At 40.6% G+C, this 23429-nt stretch overlaps 1 protein-coding gene across 1 annotated transcript; it reads left to right on the top strand.

Moving 5' to 3' along the window:
* Nucleotides 1–94: 94 nt before the first annotated feature.
* LOC137258322 (integrator complex subunit 8-like) lies at nucleotides 95–23288 on the top strand. The gene is made up of 24 exons (XM_067795957.1): nucleotides 95–162; nucleotides 2091–2226; nucleotides 2443–2619; nucleotides 3328–3454; nucleotides 6606–6746; nucleotides 7584–7649; nucleotides 8013–8073; nucleotides 8880–9050; nucleotides 9666–9758; nucleotides 10372–11005; nucleotides 11781–11917; nucleotides 12225–12338; nucleotides 12862–13069; nucleotides 13396–13505; nucleotides 13684–13768; nucleotides 14307–14437; nucleotides 15670–15729; nucleotides 16462–16523; nucleotides 20290–20408; nucleotides 20817–20920; nucleotides 21179–21229; nucleotides 21611–21749; nucleotides 22029–22072; nucleotides 23043–23288. Exons 2-24 carry the CDS (start codon nucleotides 2097–2099, stop codon nucleotides 23163–23165), a joined length of 3087 nt encoding a protein of 1028 aa, XP_067652058.1. The 5' UTR covers nucleotides 95–162; nucleotides 2091–2096; the 3' UTR covers nucleotides 23166–23288.
* Nucleotides 23289–23429: the final 141 nt, after the last annotated feature.

Raw genomic sequence — 23429 nt, 5'->3', positions numbered from 1 at the left:
TGTTATACTGATTGAACATGGCATAAGCTCTTATTTAGACGAGATTGTATTTAAAGTTTGTGTAATCCATTATAATTTTCGCTGTATAACTTTCACATATTGAATCTTCACTTCCTGTGAACCAATGACGCCAAAGGAGTTAAAATGAAATAAACGTTTTCCGTGAGTATTAGATCTACCCCAGTAAAAGAAACACTAACACTTGTTTATGATATTATTTGCATCAATTTGGCAGCACAGGAGAATGATATTTGATAAAGCTGTGGTCTGTTATTGGTGAAGATTTCGTGTTACATACACCAGAGCACGAGAACATAAGATAGACAAAATAAGATAATACTTTATTGTTCATATAATGGAAAGTTTCTTGCACAGTTCCAGGTCTCAGTCCCATTAAAATAAACATAAGAAATCTATGTGCAACAACAGCAATCTCAACACTTAAATGCAATCGCGTTTCCAATTTGTTTCACTTGAAGGTATCCCAGTGTTAGGGTTTTTTGGCAATATAAGACAAAAACGTAATTTTTATCTTTAATATCGTTTTAAGTTTTGATTTTGCTAATCTTGAGTGATAATGGTATATTCATCTATTTCACACAAAAGTATCATGTGTTTCCAGCAAAAATAGCGTTGATGTCATCAAATCTGCGAAACTTTAGCCGTTTGCCACATGGGTATTTTGTATATGTTTTCGACGATGAGCCATACTTTTCCCTCCGCACTGCGAAAGAGTGTGTCGATCATGTGGCTTTCTGTTTCATATGTAACCTGTCACTAGCAGACGACTGATCTTGCTGAATTTTGCTCGCTATTTTTTGTTATACAGGAAATTGATTTTGCATCTGAAGTATTAATGATCAAGGGTAAATAATATTGATGTTCATTTGCTCTTTACATAACTTAATTTCTTGATTTCAATTGTCAATAAAACGTCTCATGACAGGAACTTGGCATTCGCCCTACCAATGAAGCTGTTTGTGCACTCCGATCGTGCACATACTTCTTCGATATAGCGCTAGCAATGCAATCATCAAAATCACCAGAACGTTGAATTCAGCTTGCTTTGGAATATAAAAGAATGGCGAGCCATGTTTGTTCGTAATGTTGGCACATGCAGTCTATGGCCTGAAGGGAGAATGGAATATTCCCAAAATAGAACATGAGTCGGGTCTCTTAGAATTTTGTTTGTCTTTTGATAATTTGCTGATCATAAAAATAGACGATACTTTGCAAAGATAGATCAATTAGTTTTGATGAAGTAATAAGAATTCTGAGCAATTTGTTGTTTGTTTTGAACAGACAGGTTCCCATATCAGCATAGGATATTAAAACTTAGAACAGACTAGTTGAAAATTCTATAAAAGAGCACCATAATTGTTTGGTCTGACTTGAAGTGTTTTAATAGCCAAAGAAAATGTAACTGCGGCTTGCATTTTGTGTATATACTGATAGTGTTAGAATTCCATGATAATTTTGAGTCTAAAATAGTGCCTAGATTAATGCTGAGTACCTATCAAAATAGTCATTTGACATTTAGCATGTTTAGAATGTTCTTCCCCAATGATATAGTAGGAAGACTTCAGAATATGAACACAATTAATTGGCAAACACTCATGTTTTGAGAACAGATTTGAAATTTTCAATTACACTTTGATTTTTTGCAATTCTGCAAAAATACTTTGAAATACATGTATCATACATTATTGTTTATTCTTGGGAATTCCAATTTATCAAACCAGTCACTTGACATGACCATGATAATGGAAGTATATATATAATTTTGATATGAGACCATGCCTTGTAGCAAGGATTGTATTTGTAGCTGGACATTCTGCTGAATTCTATCACCTTCAAGTTTAAACACAAATTTTCAAGTTTTGATTGAACTCATCATGGCCACCATGTAAGTTACAGAAAATGGTGATCGAACCATTCTAAAATAGGTCATATAAGATTAACAGAGACACCTCACATGATATCACATGTTGTAGAACTCTGTATATTAGTCACTATATGTACATTTTCATTACAGACACGGTCATGATAACATCCTGCTTGAAAGTATGAAACTCTTTTTCACTTTCCAGAGAAGGATGACTGAGAGTCAAGTAGTTTCCCGTGGGGGTGGGTCCCTAGGGCCTATTGCCCTCCCAGCAGTCATGTGGTATGAGTTTGTCCTCAATGAAAATCTACTGGAAGATCACCTGCAGCAGGAAACACCTGGTAAGACATTCAGTACTCACTTCAGCTGGGGAGGAGGCAATAATATGAGTAGGTTGATTCAGCAATCATCAGCAATAATGAGTAGTAAACTTTCAAAATTAAACATTCAACATGTTCAAACATTGCTGATTATTCGAACAATGACTTCTGTCCCATTCAACATGCTTGACATTTTATTTATCTGTAAAACAATCTTAATTTTTTGTATATTTTCAGAACCCAGCCCAGTGCAGCTGCTTGTGACATTTATGCAACAAGCAAAGATTGAGTTCCGCAACGTTCTGTTAACACGTGAAGCCAGTCCACCAAGTCAACAAGTTGATGGCAAGCCAGGATTTGGAGCTCAGTCTGATGTTAAAACAGAACCAGGAAAGAATCAGCCCGCACTCACGTGTAAATATCATGAAGTCTTGAGTCATATCTGTCAGTCTGTCAACCTTTGTGTCCACCAACCAATGACTTTATATGGCCAGTTGTTATGTATTCTTGTTTTCTAACAAAGTCATCTTTAAGTTGGCTCAGCATTAATCCTCTTAGTAAGGACGGGTCTTTTAACATGCTGATAATTTTGTTCAATGGGGACATCCATGGAGAATGCATAACATGTTTTCTAAGGGAATATGCCAACATTATGAATTTGGAAAGGAATTTAGGAGTCTTGTTCATGACAACATGCATGAAAATATCAGTCAGCACACCTTAATATGTAATATATGAATATACTAACCATTGAATAACATGCCTCACACGGAGCTGAAAATCCACTGAATTTGTAAAACTGATCCCAAAATATGTAGCTAGCCTAGTTTGTTAAGCACCAACTTCTTATGCTTATGGCCTGGGTTAGATTCACCACATTGGTACAATGTATGAAGCACATTTCTGGTATTTCTACCATGATGTGGATGGAATATTGCTAAAAGTGGTGTGAAACAAGGCTCGGTCACTTTTGACATTTTGGGTGTGCATGCTTCCCTTATATTCACATTACAAACAACAACAAACATGGCCACACAACTGATGATTTGTGCTTCTTGTATCATCAGCATGGAGCAGATATTTTCTTAATGGCCCAGTTTCTATCCACCCTGCTTGTTCCAGATGAAAACCTAGAGGAGGCGATGAAGGTGATCCCTGCAAAGCAACTGAAGAAGGTTGTGGCTCTGAAAACCCTGGCTCTGAAAGTAGCTGCACATCTCCGATGGAATATGAGCATCTTGGAGAAGGGGTAAGGTGATGGCCTCTGTACACAGTAGGATATGACAGAGCTTTAATTCATTCATCATCCATGTTGCTAGTATGTACAACTGAGGCATTTCACTACAGTAGTCGCGTCAGAAACAATATGGTTGTATCCCAGACAGCCGATGTGCTTGTTTATACGGGATGATATGGGTGTATCCCAGACAGCCGATCTGATTGTTTATATGGGATGATATGGGTGTATCCAAGATGTCCGATCTGATTGTTTATACGGGATGATATGGGTGTATCCAAGATGTCCGATCTGATTGTTTATCATTGGAGGATATGGGTATATCCCAGACAGCCGATCTGATTATTTATACGAGATGATATGGGTGTATCCCAGACAGCAGATCTAATTGTTAATATGGGATGATATGGGTACTCTGTGAAATGACTCTGACACCTTCAAAAAGGTGATTAAAGCACCTTGTAAAATCCTCCAAGCATGATGATAATCCACCCTATCCAGTCTCTGACAAAGACCTAGGTTTGATTCCACATGGGTACAGTGTGTGATGCCCATTGCTGGTGTCCTCTCTCCATGATAATAACTCACTCAGTCATGCCTGATAACATGAATATTTTTTGACAAAATGGTCACTGGATTGTCTGGTCTGAGGTGGATTGTTTTCATTTAGCTGGCATATTGCTGTGTGTGGCAGTGAAAAAATCTGGGTCATAATTTGTTGCTAGTATCCTTACTTGCCATGAGTTGTAATGTTGTTCTGTTTGGCAAAAAACAAGAAAAACAAAAACAAGAGTCAGTGAAGAGGGCCACATGTTCTTGTGTGGTTCTTGTGTGAGTACCTACTTAACTTCAGTGTTCGCCTGTACTTAGTTATGTACAAACTTGGAGATAGCTTGGAGTGATTGTCTTATGCTGATAACATCAACCAGTTAATGTGCACTAACTACAAACAGCGGCATTACTGTTGACCACACTTCAAGAAGTATCTCATAACCCTCTACATTTAGTCATTGGACTTTTTGCATTTCTTCAGCATTTCTCAAACTAAAAGACGTAGTGGAGCATTGAGAATCACTGTGTAAGCCCCTGCACTAATTCTGTTGATGTTGAGCATAGTGTTTTTCTTATACTATCCTGTGAGTATTCTGTGTTAGAAATGGTCTCCAGCAGCTTGCTGCTCAGGTCTCCAGCAACTGATCTACTCTCCAGCAAATTATGCTGGTCAGGGTCCCGATCCACAAAACATTCATGGCACTGCAGCATTTGTAAACCTATGTTAAACTGTAGAATTACGACGGGTTGTAACGTTAGCAGCCTATGATGTTCTGGCCCCTAGCTACAAATGCTGGTAACCTAAGCTTGTTGTAAGAGGCGCTAGTCTGACTGTCTGTCAACTCACCGATGGGATGCTGCTCATTAGATCAGTAACTGGTTGCTGGAACCAGACACTGGTTGCCGGGACCAGACACTGGTTGCTGGGACCAAACACTGGTTGCCGGGACTAGACACAGTTCTTAAGGTCCACTCTGGGGTGAATACTGTTGAAGACTGTTTGAAACAAAACTGACAATGCCTGATTTTGACATATATACACTACTAATTACACAGGTGGTTGTTGTGACACCTGTTCACACGTAGCATGTTAACCCAATTTGTCACATTTCATATGTTTTTGAAAATACACTTGAGGATCTGCACTGTTCTTATGTAACCATGGTAACTTAACAATGGTTTATACTCAGAGCAATAACCTACGCAAACACATCGCTCTGTACATTCAAATAGATACATGTATTTGAGGATTTATTCTTTGTGTATTAAAGAATTTATAATTTAAACATAAAGAATGGTAAAGAAAATTATTTTGACAGATATGCTTCATTGTTGACAGTTCATTATTTTGATGATGTAAGGGTCACAGCCACTGTTATATATAACTGCCCGTAAAAGCTGATTCGTGTAAGTGGGTTTTGTGGCATAATGTGTTTGTTAAAGGTGCATTCTCACGTTCCAACTTGTAGCAACAACTTATATCATTCAACTTATTTGAAACTTCTGAACATCATTATCGAAATGATTTTTAATTGTGTTCAGCTAGTTTTAGGAGTTGTATGTATGAGTTCTAGACTGTTGACCAGTTATGTGGAATAGGTCTGTCTACAGTGATGTCCCTTGCTTATGCTGCCATGTCAGATATTCTGTTCTTATGGATATAAAGAACTGAATGAATTCTCATATGTTGACATTGAATGAAGGAAAAACTGAAGCATCGCTTGTTCGTAGCTCACAATTTTGATCATGAATCACAGAAACTGCAATCCAAGTATACAATTCCATCATACCATTTTTCTACAGTGTTAAAGACCTTGGACTTCACCTAGATTGGGAACTTACTTTAAAGACACACATTGACAATATCTTCAAGGCTTGCTATTTTCAGCTAAGAAATGTCAGCAACATCAGAAGTTCCTTAACAATGTTAGTGCTATTGAAGTTAGATTATTGCAACAGTGCCTATTGTGGATTACCGGAAACACTCATCTCAAAACTACAAAGAGTACAAAACTCAGTAGTTTGCATTGTCAACAAAGTGTCCAAAAGAGATCATTTCTCACCAGTTTTATGAGCCTTACACTAGTTACCCATTAGAACCAGAGCACAATACAAAATCTTAAGTCAGGCCCACCAGTGCTATTGTGAAACTGCTCCTGACTACCTCAACAAGTTGGTGACCAAACATGCTTCATCGAGGTCAGCCGATCAACATATATTGGTCATCGCAAGACACAAACAAAAGGCCTTTGGTTTCCGTTCTTTTAGTTATAGAGCTGCAACACTATAGAATCAGCCACTGCCACTCGAAACTTGAACAACATACCTTGATTCCTTCAAATGTGCCTTAAAAACATTTTTTTTTAAAAAAAGTTTGTTTTTATGCTTTTGGAAGATCATGTTGATGAGTTAATCATTGGAATTCTTAATATTAATTTCCATTTAAATTATTGTTATGTACCTAATCATGAACAGGTCAGTGTATCCACATGATATGTTATCATTTTCTGTATATTCATTTTATAAAAAAGACAATTATGAGAATAGCATTTACCGACTTTGATGTGACGTTAAGGGTATGAGTACTGATGGATTATCTCCCCTGGCTCAGTGTCCCGCTTCCTGTGTCCAAGTCTCTCATGCTGGACCTGCTGAAGATGACCCTGGGGGAGAGGCTGGACGGAATGAAGGACCCTGACATTGCATCCTTGTCTGACACTGCCGCCTTTGCTGTACACCTGTATCACAGATGGTGAGTACACCTTCATGTGGCTGTTCACTTTTGTAAAACATGGTGAGTAAAACTTCATGTAGTGGTACACCTTTGTCCCAGATGGTGAGTACACCTTCATGTGGCTGTACACCTTTGCCCCAGATGGTGAGTACACCTTCATGTGGCTGTACACCTTTGCCCCAGATGGTGAGTACACCTTCATGTGGCTGTACACCTTTGCCCCAGATGGTGAGTACACCTTCATGTGGCTGTACACCGTTGTCCCAGATGGTGTGTACACCTTCATGTGGCTGTACACCTTTGTCCCAGATGGTGTGTACACCTTCATGTGGCTGTACACCTTTGCCCCGGATGGTGAGTACACCTTCATGTGGCTGTACACCTTTGCCCCGGATGGTGTGTACACCTTCATGTGGCTGTACACCTTTGCCCCGAATGGTGTGTACACCTTCATTTGGCTGTACACCTTTTCCCCAGATGGTGTGTACACCTTCATGTGGCTGTACACCTTTGAAAAGTTAGGTGCAGGGTAGAATTGGTCTTTAACAAACCATGCTTGTTGTGGGAGGCTGCTAATGGGATGAAGTGGTAAGATGTGGTTGCCACATGTCATATGCCAGTGGTGTAGGTCAATACTTTGCTGTTGATCACTGTATTATCTGGTCCAGGTTCAATTATTTACAGACTGTCAGCATATAGCTGAAATACTGCTGAGTGCGTCATTAAATAAGAAACAAATCTTAAGTCAGATTATGTCAGAAGATTTGAAATAGAATGTCAGTATTTGAGAATTTAACATAATGTTCTAATCTCAGCTAATGACAAAACTTGATTGCCGTTGTTGATTGTCTAAAGGTGTGTGCAGTCAGTTGTGAAAGACAGCTTCCCCTCAAGACCCGTCCGACAGCATGTCTTCACCATGTGAGTATCAGGCTGACATATTCTTGTACTTTCATTGGGTTGAGTCTCATCTGGGATTCGAACCCACACCCTCAGAGTCGGGCATCTAATCACCAGCACACAAAGTCAGCAACTTGTGGAAGTCTCAGTCGCTGAGCAGGTTAGACTTTGTGTGCTGGCAATCAGGTGCCTGCCTATGAGGGTGGGGGTTCGAATCCCAGATGGGACTCAATACAAAGTGTACTGGGATCTCTACTTTATTAAGAAAGGGTAATCTCAAATATAACATGTTACATTTGACCACTTCCTTGGTATTGTGTAATCATGTTCTTTATGAGCTGGTCATCTTGAACCCAACTAATGCTGACTGCTATTGGTCTATAGGGCTGACCAGATCGACCCAGTGGAGGCCTGTGCTGCAGCCACAGAAGCTATTTGTACTGGGGTAAGTGTTGCACTGCCCTCGTCATGTTCATGTCATTGTTAATGGTGGCACTGACAAGTGTCATCTCCACTTATGGGAAGACAATTTTTTATGGTAACAGCAACATTGACTTTCACTTTTCTTGACTCATGCTCTCCTCTCTTCTCATGCTTATCTCCTCCCTCTTTATGAAGATAGTGGAACACTTGAAATCCCTTGAAGTTCCCTTCTAACTGAAGTGGATGAACAAAACACCCTCCCACCAGAATCCTCCTTTTCCCAACAATCCGGTCACATGACCAGCCATGCTTGTCACTCTCTGGTTCATCGCCTGACGAGGACGGTTATCGATTTTATACAGAAAATTACATAATTAACATTTCTGGACTCAAATACTTTGGGACCAGAACCGAGTTTGAAAGGAGTCATGACATGTCATGACACGTCATGACAACTGTGATATTTCTCTGGTAACTCGATTTAACTGGGTGTTGATTTCCATATGACTGATTACCAAGCCACAATTACTTTCTTAATGATTAACAGCACTTTATGTAGAAATAATCGATAAGCAAGAATAGAAGTGTGAAATTTCATGATTTCAGTTAAGGTTTTGTCTCAAACAGGATGAACATCTTATCGAAGTTGAGACTTTTCAAGTTGATATCATCCATATTCTGCATGTTCGTGGTGCAGTACTCTTCACTTGCATCCTAAATTTAACTCAATTCAACTCAACACCATGGGGAGAGTAGCTCCCTGCTGCCAGTAAACCCCATGTCGTACAAGTCTGATGGTGTGAAATGTTTCTCTCTCTGTTGTTATAGCTCAAGAGTGAGTTGTCCACTTCAATCCAGATGCTTGAGCGGTTCCTGCAGACAAACAAGACGCTGTCCATGCCAACCCCAAACTGCTTCAACGTCCCAAGTGAGAATACCGAAGTGGAGTATGACTGGAACCAAGGCAGAGTTATTCCCCCTGAGGAGGTCCGCTGCCAGGTGAGAGGTTGAGGAAGTTGCTGTATTTTACTCAGCTCATGTACTAGTTTGTTTTTCCATCCATCCATGTTTTCCATGTTGTGACTTTCTTGATGCCGAAGAGGGGCAGTTGTTAAAGCAGTTGTTCGTCATGTTTAACGCTAATGACCCGGGTTCATTTCCCCACTCGGGTACAATGTGTGAAGCCCATTTCTGCTCTCCCCTGCTGTGATATTGCTGGAATATTGCTGAAGATGGCATCAAACTAAACTCCCACACTCTGTTGTTTCCGCACCAGCCCACCCAAACACACACACTCATTCACTCAGAGATGGAAGCAGATCTTTTAACAAATATTTGCAACTTTTGCCAAAGTATATTTTTTTGCAAGATTTGATGTTGTTTGTGTTGTTAATAGTGCGCAGCTGTGTCTGTTAACCTTATATAGGCATTTTACAATCCCCAGGCTGCACAGTAAACTATGGTTTTGACTCCGCTCAGAAGGAGCTGATTGTCTTTCAGTGTCAACCTGTACCGTCACCTGTTTATAAGTATTGCAAAGTCTATGGTATGTACTTGGCAACAGAGATTAGTGATGCTTTTGACGTCATGGTGATCTCACAACACTGCTTGCAGGTGTGCTATGACCTGGGCTGTGTTCTGTTCCACCAAAAGGAGTACAAGAGAGCCTACGAACTGTTTACCCAGTGCCAAACTATCCATGCCAAGGTGAGACAGTCATAGTGAAACATACAGTGTCTGATGTTATGTTTGATAAACATGTCCTTCAGCTGCTGTCAAATCACCGACTTCAACCTGATGTTTCTATTTTGTTCAGCCTTATAAGATTTCGGGTCAGGGTTTGCTGCTAGGTAAATCCGTCCTACCCTAATGTCAGTATCTACAAGATTCTTGATTGTATATGGGAATAATGGCACCGCTTCATATATATGCCTTCTCTGTGGAGAAGTGGAGGAAGTATCGGTCAGAAGACGGCACATGGTGCGGGTGTTTTGATTCTCAGTGTAATCCAAATGATAACAGTTGCTGTTACACACCTACCTGGAAAATACAACTGGATACAGTATGGTGTGTAATGATACTGTACCTGTACTGCTATTTGTACTGCTATTTGTGCTGATGCTGTACTAGTACTGATATTTGTACTGATACTATGTTTGTACTGATACTTATACTGATATTGTACTTGTACTAATACCAATACTGATATACATATGCTGATACTATGCTTGTATTGATTCTTTAATGAACACTTGATTGTCTGGTGTTTACCTACCATGGTTTCAGGAGGAACATTCTGTTACTTTGCATTTCCTTTCAGCTTAAGGAACATATCTACATCAGTATAGACACTGCCCGACTCCGTGGCTACCTCATCAGCTGCTCCTCACTGCTAGGGATTGTAACAGATTCCCACAAGCTCAGCATCTTTCAACGAGCTGAAAACTCAAGGAAGAAAAACTTTGAAGGCCTGATTGACATTCTCCTTGAAGATAACGTCAGCCAGGAACTGAGCGTTTTGTATCGGTCCAGTCTTGAAGATGACATCCTTCACGCAGGGAAGGGATGTGAACTGTTATATACCAAGGTGTGCATATGTAACGTTGTCCGCGGCGTGATGGAGGGGAAGGCGCTGATGTCACCGGTGCTGTTTGCACTAGAGAAGACTGACCAAAGTGTGACAATGTTTCTAGTGATGACAATTAGCAGGGCTATGAAAGATGCCTCATTCTCTCAGACAGCCAACCTGAAGTGTTTTATTCAGCATCTGATAGAGTTGGCGGAGCCGGAATCAGGCTTTACCAATGCTGTGTTAGGCAGTGAGCTGGCCACATACTTCGACAAGGAGGAGTGTATGGACATGGCGCTGGGGGACGAGGGGGAGCAGATGTACTTGGAGGACTTTGATTCTGAGGACCCAGGGGGATCTTCTGCCAGCTTCCAGTCATCAAGGGGTGGGTCTCATCAGTGCCTCATGTCCCAGCAACCATTTCATTAATGTCTATCAATTATCAGCTGGTAGGATGTTGAGGAACAGATTGTATGGATTGATAACTACAATTACCACAAAGAAGTTGTCAGTCCATAGAATTTCTTTCTCTTCATGCCACTAATTGTTGTCAGTTCTTATTATTGATCTTTATGGTACAGTTAAATCCTTTTATTTTCTGTCTTTCATAAAAAATGTGCATCATTGCATAAATACAGAGCAGCGAGTTAAGACATGAACTTAATAGTGCATACACAGTAAACTTATGGCTAGAACACACTGATGCATGTACTGAAGCGTTTGGGGTTTTTAGTTTTTAAGTAAGACTAAGTGGTCCTTTTGTTTGTTTGATTCAAGTATACTGTATAGATCAACAGGGCAGGATAACTCTGTTTTTGCAGGTAGGGTCAGCGTTAACACTTGATCACCACTTTGCTGAGTCTAGTAGCTTTGATTAATGAAGCTTCGAGATTATATGGAATGTGTTGTATCATTTCATGCAAGATGAATCTATCTTTATAATCAGGTGTCTTTGGAAATGGAATCTTAAGTACTTAAAGAAAGGGTCAGGTTTATGTGAAATTCTGTCATCCAAAGTATTGGACAGAATAGCATGAGTATGAAGTATGGTTATGTGCTCATGGCGATGAATTTTGCTGATACAGATAGCTAATTTTTCAGATTTTATACATGTGACGTGTGACTTCGTAAGCATTTTATCATGTATTCCCCTCAAACAGAACCAACGTATAATTTGAGTGACCTTGAGGGGAAACTGTTGACCTTGTACGACCCTGGCCTGCTGCGGGATGTTGTGAATGACCTTCATGGAAACAGAAACTGGCGTTACCCACAGTTTGTACAGTTCAACGATAAGGTAGGCATCTGCACTTGATGACTCCCTCAGTGTTGTCATGGAAATATCCAGTCCTGTTCTACTGTTGTTACGTTATGTTCATAAGGAAATATCTATGTTGTGTACACATCTGTCTTGTCTGTACTGCTTGTTCTTTCATTAGTAATGTTTGTAGTACTTAGGAAGCTGCAGAAAATGGCAGACCATCTGTGTTACATTTGTCATCACAGCCACTGGACTGCTGTTTCTCTCTCTATCGATGTTTTTACAATTTAATCATCTTTAGCATGGTTCTTATCTGAGACTCTATCATCATGGTTACTTCTAGTGGAAAGTTCCTCGTGAGATCCGACAGCTTATTGATGGCCTGAATCACCATGGAATGCAGAAACCATTTATCTATGTCCTTGTGGCTAAGGCAAGACACTGTATGGAGGTCAAGGTGAGTACTATGTCAAGGTCAGTGTTCAATGATGCCCTTTTTGTGGCATTGGAAGTTGGTGCAATGAACAAGGGAGATAGTTCTGTGGATATACAGCTTCTTTGTTTTATGTGACATTTCAGTGTGGATGCTAATACTAACATGAAACAAGTGGAACGTCCATGTATTATAAAGAGATGCCTTTTGAACTCACGGTCCCACTGTTTGTCATTTCATGTCACGTCAGTTTTTTTTAAAAATGTTAGATAACTTCCCCTGTGTCTGTTTATCTAAACTCCTCCATGTTGACAAAAATCTGAAATAGGTGCCTTTCTGTTTCGTAAATAATCACCTGATAAATGATGAAAGATGATAGGTGTCATATTTTGGCATAGTAAGCATGATACATGAGCTAACAATTTTACATGTAAATCTGTAGATCAATGTACATGTAAAACTGTAGATTGATGTACTGTCATCGACATGTAAAGCACTGACATCTCCACTGAGTCCAGACCTCTTACTGTGATTATTCCTTATCCAGATATTTGACCGAGCACGTCAGCTGTTTGCTGTGGCGGACTCCGTGGTCAGTGATTTGTCCTATGTCCTGTCTAAACATGTGCGCTGGCAATCCCTGCTGGCTGACCTCCGGCAGTATGATCTCAACCAGACATTTGGAGAGGGCTCCACGCTTCAGGACCTCGTCAAGAAAACCAAGACCTGTCTCACCACCATCAGACTCGGCCAGGGTGAGCTGTTTCCTCACTTGCCCACCCTCTCTCTCACTCAGGAGATTTGGGGGCAGCCGTGTGGTTAAAGTTAAACCCTTCGCTCAGGTCGAACCTGGGGTTTGTTTTCTCACATAGGTACATTGTGTGAAGCCCATTTCTGGTGCTCCCCGCCATGATGTTGTTGCCTGTTATTACTGAATAGCACTATGTACATTATTGCTGTGAAACTACTCTTAAGTAACCCTGTTCCAGTAGCTTCCTTCTGTTTTAGTTTACCACTGGATGGAGGAGTATGGGTAACAAGTATATTGGTTGATGTTATGTTGTGTATTTGTGTGATTCAGAAATCCAGCCCAGTGAGGAGGTGTTGGAGGAGTGCACAGCGTTCCTGGTGAACATCAAGGACTGGGACTACCTCTGTAACCTGGAGAACACGGCAAACGGATATATCGAGGTGAGTGAGTGCATACAGATTTGGATTTCTATACTGTTGTCATTGTCTTAAAGAGTTACCTCCCCCTTCATACACTTGCCTCTATTTGATGCAATGGAGAGGCCTGCAGGTTTTTGTGTTTGTCTTATTCATGTATTTTGTGAAATCTCTGTTAGAGCTGTTGCTGCTTTTTCTTCAGTTGAGTCGGCTGTTGGCGTGTTGTTGCAAGGAGCTGCCAGTCATCAGGACAGCTCGGAAACCAGCTCGGGACCTCTGGGACGCAGGTGAGGGGAACATACAGTGTAGCAATTCATGACTGTCTGATCCTTCAGAAGTGGTTGTGCATATTTATTAGGCATTTGTTAGTTATTTCCATCATGAAACTCTTTAGTGAGTGAGTGAGTTTGGTTTTATGCCACTTTTAGCAATATTCCAGCAATATGACTGCAGGGGACACCAGAAATGGACTTCACTCGTGGCGAATTGAACCCGGATCTATGTGCAAATGCTCCATCCCAGAAACAATGTAGTTTCATGCATTTTTGAGTCTGTAATCCTCTTAAACTTGCTAGATTGACCAAATGTTTGTTACACACATAAGGTTCTAACGTCACAAATTGCTCTCTCTATTAATTTTAGAAAAGTTGATAGTGTTGTGTTTTTATTAACATTTCTGATTGACAGGAAAAAGAATTCTAGGAAAAATCTGATGACAGCAATGCTACAAGTCACTGTTGAGAGTTGCATCCCTTAACCGTGCTAGGATCCTCTGATGGTGGGTTGGAATTGCATATTTGTTTTGAAAGCGTCTGTGGTATCCAGTGTTGCAGATCTTCCAGACCAAGACGCAGCACAAGCGGAACAACAGCGGCAGGGAGAGCGCCATGCACCGAGACTCCCAGCAGGGGATGCTCCCTCGGGACTCCTTCATCAGCTTCCTGCTCAAGATAACGGTAAGTGCATCTGGGATGTTGTTGAAAGTGACATGCAGAATCTCACCCAAGACTTTTGATGTCATCCATACCAACATGGTCAATAGAAACGAAGCTTTTAGGCTTGCCAGTGCATTTTAAACTTTTATGAATGGAGGGGTGTGATACTTTTGAAAACCAAAGGTACATGGGTGACATTCTGCAGCTGTTTGTCATGTGAAATCATTTTTACCACTACCTATGTATCTGGAAAAAGCAAATAATATGGATGACAACTTTTTGTTTATTTCATGTCAAAACATTTCTAGGCTATTCCTTGCCCCTTCATCAGGTGAGCTGATACAATAAACAAGAAGTTGTCATTCGTAAATATATATGTATCAGTTTGTAAACACTACTGACCAGTGCTTTTAGTCAAAAACATATTGTTAATCAGCTCTATTAGCACAGAGGTGAGTGATGTCATTTCAGTGTCATGTTGTGATATCTTATGATGCATCCATTGTGATGCAACTTCTCACAAGTGTTATCTCCAAAGGGATGTTCTTTGATGTCACTCGGGCAATATTCATTGTGATAGCCACTTTGGGTGATACGAACACATACAGTTGGAATATTAATAATTATGCAGTAAACACACAAGCTTCACTTTTATCTCAGGAAGGATGTTGACATGTATACCATACTTGTATCTTTGATTCTTCCCACAAGATACACTGTTGATACTGGCAAACAAGGATATATTGAACTCTGACCTCACAGTTGACCCATATTAACATATATGAGTGCTGACCTCTGGCGCTTGCCACTGTGAGTGAAAGGGCGCCAGGTTGTCCGCGATCAAGTGTAGTGTGATGGGTGAAGTGTGTGGCCTGTCTCAGCAAACTCCTACGGGGGAATCAATTCCATCGTCATTCACTGCACGTACATAAGCCTACATCTCCTACCTTTAACAAACCAAATGGGTTTGCTGTGCTGTGCACCTCCTACGTCTCATAAATGCGTTCTCTGCGCCAGTCCAACTTATCCTTGTTTGCCAGTGCAATAGCACAGTATGGTATCATGGCATCTCAGTCCCCAAATGTTTCGCTTTATAGTTGTAATGAATTAATTCCAGGCATGAACCACGCATTGTTACTGTAATGTGTTGAGCATGGTGATTAATTGGTTATGACATTTTGTATCGTATATTGTTTGGAAGTGTTAATTCACATGTGCAGATATTCAAGTTTCTCTTTTTTCTTTCACTCCAGGAACAAAGTGTCCTGACTCTGTTTATATCATCATTCACCAAACTGTTCACAATACTCAAGGTAAGTGCTCTATGTATCATGGTTGAATCGCATAAGAGTAAATATACTTTGAAAAGTGTTATGAAACCTGGCAGTTGGGTGCTTTCTTTCCTAAAAGAGTTCATGACAATTTGAATGTTGCCGAAGAAGTCTTGTCGTCCTTTATCAAGAAAAGTCTGTGAACTACAAGTTTATATCATTGGGGGCTATATATGTGACATTAGACTTTATCAAGAAAAGTCTGTGAACTACAAGTTTATATCATTGGGGGCTATATATGTGACATTAGACTTTATCAAGAAAAGTCTGTGAACTACAAGTTTATATCATTGGGGGCTATATATGTGACATTAGACTTTATCAAGAAAAGTCTGTGAACTACAAGTTTATATCATTGGGGGCTATATATGTGACATTAGACTTTCATCACTGAAAGCGTAAGGCAAACAAAGCGTATGAACAAAATGATTTGGGAGTGGCGTTGTGAGTAGTCTAATCATTGATTTGGGAGTGGCGTTGTGAGTAGTCTAATCATTGATTTGGGAGTGGCGTTGTGAGTAGTCTAATCATTGATTTGGGAGTGGCGTTGTGAGTAGTCTAATCATTGATTTGGGAGTGGCGTTGTGAGTAGTCTAATCATTGATTTGGGAGTGGCGTTGTGAGTAGTCTAATCATTGATTTGTTCACCTGAACAGTGATATCCATAGCTGTTAAATCAAGTGAGTTTTTAATGTATGCTGTGTTATTGTGCAGGATGATATAACAAGTCAGATAGCCAGTGAATTCCAAGCTCTGTGGCCAACAGCTATAGCCAAGTGAGTAGCTTGCCTCTTCACTTTGTATCTCACTGATTTGTCTCATTGTTACTACGACGATTCACACAGACCTTGATTTGATTCGATTTTTGCTATTTTTCCTTATCCTGACTCATGCTTATTATTCTTAGATGACTACCAAACGTAGTGGAACACTTGAATCCCTTGAAGTTCCCTTCATTGAAGTGGATGTAAAATCATTACTCACCCACGAGTAGCCTCTCTTGAACCTGTGCATTTTGGTACACAATTCAGTCACATGACATGCCATGCTCCTAACTCTCTCCCTATTCGTCCTAGATGATGGACGCGAGGGCACCAGGGTTCTGACACGGCACATATCCTTTACTAGTTTTGGCCTTATTCTCACCTAAATTACTGCTGTATTTTTGGTTTTTGATCAGTATATTTATATCATGTAACTTATGACTTATGACTAAATTGTACATCATTTGTTTGCTTTTTTGACTGGTATTCATCGTTGCATGTTTCATGACAATTGATGAAAACTTGTTTACATTGCAAATATCGGTTACTTGGGGTTGACCAGCGTCTATATTGTCTTTCTTGTTCTGACGTTTGCTCTTTTAGCCCACATTGTACCCTTTGTCAAAATTTAACTATTCAACAGTTCAGCAGTTATATTTTTGCTGTTCTTAGGCATGCAAAGGATTATAATAGAAGGCATAACCAAGTCACGTCCGGTTAAAAATATTACCGGTAATAAAAGCACTAGTGACCATATGTTACAGTTTTAGTGAATCGCCTAGTGGCTCCCAGGGACAGTTGTCTGATGCAGTGGTGTCTACCATCACCAGCCAGAAGAGATCATTGTCTTCCAAGTTGCCGTCATTCAAGACTAAGAAGCACAAATCTACATTGGCGCTTGAGAAGAAGAAATCGTCAGCTTTGAGGACTTTGTCAAGTTCTTCACAGAAGTCAAGGTCCTTCTCTTCAGAGATACTCCCGGCACATGAAGTGGACGTTTTGATGAACCCCCGATCCTTCTGCCAGAGGTTCCAGTCTTCAGGCGACCTGCTACGATGGCTAGTGCGACAGCAACAGTGTTTACTCTGACACAGAACTTGAGTCAACCTCTACAGCCGTCACAAACACAAGCTTTATCTTCCCATTCGTCTCAACCACAAGATTCAATGCAGAGCTTCGACCCAGGTCTGTTTATGCAGCAGTTTACGGAGAAGAAGCTGTCCATGATGGAGCAATGCTTTGTGGAAGGAAGGGCCACTAGAGCTCCACAGTCGTCCACTCCAATATCAGGAACCCGGTGTAGCAGCACTACAGTTAGATCAGCACAACTGGACCAAGATTGAAAGTAGTCATGGGGTCCTGCATGAATATGCTATGGACAACTGATCAGAAGCACACCATTTAGATGATGAAGACCTGTGCAGTAACCCACATATGAGTATCCAGTCCAAGCCCGTGTCACAGGACTGCAGAAGTTTACAGTCTATCTGCGGGGAGGAATCGACCACCTCCAGACGGCACAGTCATAGAGACTCCCCATGCAGACATGGCACAAGTCATCATAGACGTAGGTCTTCATCGGCATCAACTCATTAATCATAAGCGCGCAGGAATCATCGATTGAGAGACTACTCACACCAGGATTCTGGAGAATCAACTAAATATCGATGTCAGCATACACCAACGTTCAAGCTAAAGAAGTTTCCCTTGCACGTCATGGAACTGTTTACCAAGGCTCCTGATGTAGACAAAGATTACAAGCTTATTTCAGTCTCACAGCAGGTCTTATAATGTTGAGGATGAGAAGATGGCGCAGTTGGATACAACTAACCGATGTTCGTTTTGTGGACTTGGACGATCTAGAGCCATCAGTGAAAACCTCACAATTCAAGGATTGCATGATCTTGTCTGCATTGCTGACTCAAAAGAAAGACCTGATATTTATGTCATAGCACTTGGTGTGGACTTCTGCTGCACTAACAGTTTTGAGGAGGAAAGGTTTACTTTCGGCATCTACTTGGAGTGAAACTTATACCAAGCCCTTGCTTACAACACCTTGGGTGGCCTTAACTTCACTTTGCGGATGCATAGACAGTGTTGCAAAGAATCTTACGTCAGAGTCCCGTGCAGTAATGACGATAATATCTATTGACACATTGGCCAATGTGATAGGTCAAATGTCTCAACATTACTCAGCTAAATCCAATTACCAATGGCCAAGGAAAGGAAGATTTCTACCTTCAAATGTGGAAAAGGTTCTTTTTGTCACTCTACAGGGAATAACAAGACCACCTCAGGACGGGGCTGTTCCCTTAGAGGTGCCAAGGGTTCCAAGCGCTGAAGGTCAGGTTTGGAGTGACTGGCACCTTCCATACCTTCAGCTGTTCACATAGACCCATTGACAGTGCGTGGACATCTCCAACGATACTGGGAAATTTGGGGCACTATAGGACAGCCATAAATCTCAAGTTCTGTTCAGAGGATACAAGATACAGTTAAGAGCCACTCCACCTCTGACAAGAGAGCCGATGGTGTTCAACTATGCGACTGACCAGATGGAAAAACTGGACGATGCCATCACAGCTGTACTTGCAAAAAATGCTGCCGAGGAGTTGGGCCAGACTCACCTCCCGCCAAGATTTTATTCCCCAATTTTCCTGGTTCCCAAGAAAAACTCCAGACAAAAGTTTGGCTTCATATACAATGTGAAGAAATTCAACATTGAGTATTTACTCAAGCCTGCAAAGTTCAAGATGATACATCTTCTTCAGCTGATACGTCCGGCAGATTACCTTGCAAGCATAGACCTTCAAGACGCTTATCTGCACATACTGATACACCAAGAATCGTGAAAATATATACAATTCCTGTTCAAGGGGCATCAGTTTAAGTGGAGCATCTTATTGGAATATTGTGGGACCCCTGTTAACTCGAGTGACCAAACCTATTGTGCAATATCAACATCAAAAAGGTCTGCAAAAGGTAGACATTTGCAGTGGCTGAGTGGGGCTAAACTTTGTATGCTGGCGATTAGGTACCTGACTCTGAGGGTAGGCTCGATTCCTGGATTGGACTCAACCAAAAAAGTACTAGAATTTGTACTTTACTGAGAAAGTGAAATCCCAAATATGACATGTTGCATTTGACCACTTTCTAAAATGGCATCGTGTAATCTACAGTTTCAATTTCCCAATGGGGGTTACAAGACATAAAATAAATAACAACCAGAGGATCCAGGATGTGGTACGACCCACCACAGATTCCATTGGATTCTGGCAAGTATAATAAGCATTAGACAGGATAAGGAAAATTATGGATAAGAATAAAATATCAATCTTTTGGCGTCAATTTGGCATTGTCTACTAACAACCCATCACGTCTTGCCTTATTTCTGTGCTCAAACCTGCTTGAGCTGAAGTCAAAATTATGTTCTGGGTGTATAGAAATAGTATAAATAAATTCAAATATCAGATCGAAATAGTGGTAATGGTTCTTGAAAATTGAAACTAAGGTGTCAGATTTGATTTTTGATGAATTGAACTGAATCATTGCAGCCCTAATCGTTGTGTCTCATTTTGTGTGTCATTGTATACAACATTTGTGTGTCATTGTATACAACATTTATGTGTCTCAGTGTGTATCTCATTTATGTTTCTCACTCTGTATATCATTAATAAGAATGTTTGAGTTTGAGGTAAGATATGTTTGAGATTGGAGTAATCGTAATACAGCAATGTGTATGTAGAATTTGAGATTGACTGGCACGTGTCCTCCGCAGCGCTGGCGGGCTGGGTGTGGAGAGTATGGAGGATGCGCTGACCACCCTGATGAAACATGCCCTCACCGTGGTGCCCACCCAGCAATCCTGGCTTCGTACACAAGCAGATATCTACTTTGGTACGCTTGTGGCTCTGCATACAGTACAATAGATACTACACTCTCAAGTCTTTTGTGATGAAGTAAACTTTCCACCTACACTTTCTCATTAAAGTTGGTTGATATTTCTCCATGGTCAACATCCTGATGGAGGTACTGTGATGAATGACTAAAGTGGCATCCCACAGGATCAAAATAAAATGCTGGTTTAGACAGTTTGCTGGATTAATGTAGTGCCCGTGTTTATAAAACATAAGTGCTGTAATCCTATGTGTGTTTGATTCACCGCACAATGAGTACTTCCTGGTTCTCTAACATGCAAAGAGGATTCATAAGTGTACTGGATTATGGGCCCGTGATTGGACTGCTCATACCAGTACTGGATAAGACATGTTTTACTGTATTAACTCTTGTGCTTGTTCCTCACAGCCCAGAATCAGTACTCTGCTGCGATGAAGCTGTACCTCGAAGTGGCTGTTGTCTCCACAGATTTCTTCTCCCGGCCTGTGCCAAAGAGTGTGTTTGATGATCAGGTGAGTACAGAATAGTCAGCTATGTCAACATAGAACTGTTAGGTATTATCCACTGTAAATATTACTATAAAAACTAAATAAAGTCATTTATTTTGATATGAACTAGATACTCGGAAATTTGAAAATAAAGTGTGATCTGATACTTGTGATAACTTTCAGCATATATCTGTATGATTGATAAATGAGATTTCAGATGTGTTGTTTTTTGGAGGACATGTATAGAACCAGGATAGTTTAGTGTTGTTTTGTTGTTTTCAGATCTACCGACGTATGATGAAATGCTGCTCCTATCTGCAGTGTCACACACAGGTGGGTGGGTGTTGTGGATGTGGTTCTAATGTCCCAGTCCGACATTGTGTTGATACATTGTTGTCACACATTGGTCCATTTGTTTATTTATCTGCTGCAGACATTTGGCTCATTTCTTCAAATGGGGATTTACTTATTGGTCACCCATCTATCGTGCTTTGGGTATTCACTCATAGTAAGGTTTTATAATACACTATTGGTAGTTGTGCCCCTTGGCTGTTGCATATGCTGTTTGTTCTCGGTCTGTGAACATCACAATAGTTAAATCTCCACAGCGACAGAGGTCTACAACCTGTGTCAGTTTAAACTATGCTGACATGTGTTTAGTTTACTGTTGATAGTGGTGTCATGCCATTTAACTCCTGCATCCCATCTGTTCAGGTTGCTGTTCTGTGCCAGTTCTTGGATGAGGTAGACTACACGGCAGCCTTTAAGGCTCTACAGGAGAAGACGACATATGACGCCATGGATGCCTACTACACCTGCATCTGGGATGTCAGTGTCCTGGAATACCTAACTCGTATCCTTCTCATGCTGCTGGTGATGACAACACCATTATGCAATGACACCTGATCTGTGTCTGTGTCTAGCTTATATCTAGAGCCACCTAAATGAGCCCTGAAGAGACTTGACTCTGCATCCTCAATTATTGTGTGTACTGTATCTATATTCTATTTCAGTAAACACTCTGGACTCATTTAATACACATTTGTATAGATGTAGGGTGAGAAGCTTACTTGGTGACAACTCAAATCAACATGTCCCTGAATAAATGCTCTTATTGTCCCTTAACTACAAGATTTGCATGGCAAGAGAGGAGAGTTAGAGAAAAAACAGTCTGCTGTAAGTATGATTCCATTCTGTTGTAAAAGAAGCATGGTGTGAGGTAGCAGTATGTCCTCAAAATAAGTAGCAGTGTAAAAGCATGTGGATTACACATGCCGAAGCCCCAGGTTCAGGGTTTCACCCCCATTTACAACATCTGTAGCTATTACCTGATGTTCCTTTCCTGATTATTGATTAAAGCAACACAGAACTATACTCACTGTGTCAATGCAGATTGAATGCAGTAAAAGGCTATGAGTTGTCCAATGTTTAATACCATAAGTTTTCCTTACAATGAGTCATACGTTATTGCTTTATCTCTCTTTTCTGCTTAGGTTCCCTAATAAAAAATAGTCAAAAATAGTTCACCCCAAATGGACCTCTCCCTACCTCTGCCCCAGCAACCAAAGTGACATGATCACGAATTCCCTGAAGTGATGTTGCTTAAATGGGTAGAAATAGCTGCTCACACATTTAGACAATAAAATGGCTGTTTAAACAATGGTGGTAAAACATTGACTGAGGTAATGTGTTGCACTCCACCAGAGCTGGATGATGATGCACATAATACACTCTTCGTGCTGACTGCCATTTAACAGACTCCTAAGTAAATAGTTTACATGTGTACATGGAATTGATTGGACTCTTTAATGGCAGATGGACCCAATGATAAGGTGAGGGATGTCTTTTTCTGGACCTGTGAAGATCCTGTAGAACAGGCCTTCAGTAACTCATGCTTGCCACCAAGGGTGACTATGCTTGTTGTAAGAGGCAACTAACGGGATGAAGTGACTTGGCTGACACATTTCATTGGTTCTCATATGCACAGATCGATGCTCATGCTGTTGATCACTGAATTGTCTGGTCCAGACTTGATTATTTACAGACTGCTGCCATATAGCTGGAATGTTGATGACTTTGGCATGAAACTGCTCATGCACTCACTCACTCATTCACTCACTCTCTCTCTCTTTTGTTTCTGTTACAGCTGCGAGCTCTGAGCCAGATGGACCTGAACAGCAGCAACCCAGAAGAGATTCAGCGTCGAGCCATCCACGTTCGCAAAACCAGATTTCTCAGATCACTTGCAAAGCAGTATCTGTCTTGTTAGATATTGCTGCATATATAGGTGATTGGGAGGCAAATCACTTACTTCACAGGATCATGTCAAGTCAGTTACACAAAAGGATAACAGTGTGCAAATCTGAAGGGAAGATACTACTATAGTTGAAAACTAGTTCTTTCATTTCTTTTCATTGTTAATTCTGGGATGTTGTTTTAAATATCATCTGCACATCTCCCTAATAGCCTTACTGAATGTAGATGATGCATTCTTACTGATACGGAAATTCAAGGGCATGATCTTTAGCCACAA

Source organism: Haliotis asinina, chromosome 12 (genome assembly GCF_037392515.1).
Source record: "Haliotis asinina isolate JCU_RB_2024 chromosome 12, JCU_Hal_asi_v2, whole genome shotgun sequence".
In the NCBI taxonomy this organism is placed as follows: domain Eukaryota; kingdom Metazoa; phylum Mollusca; class Gastropoda; order Lepetellida; family Haliotidae; genus Haliotis; species Haliotis asinina.
This window is presented reverse-complemented; position numbering and strand designations above follow the sequence as displayed.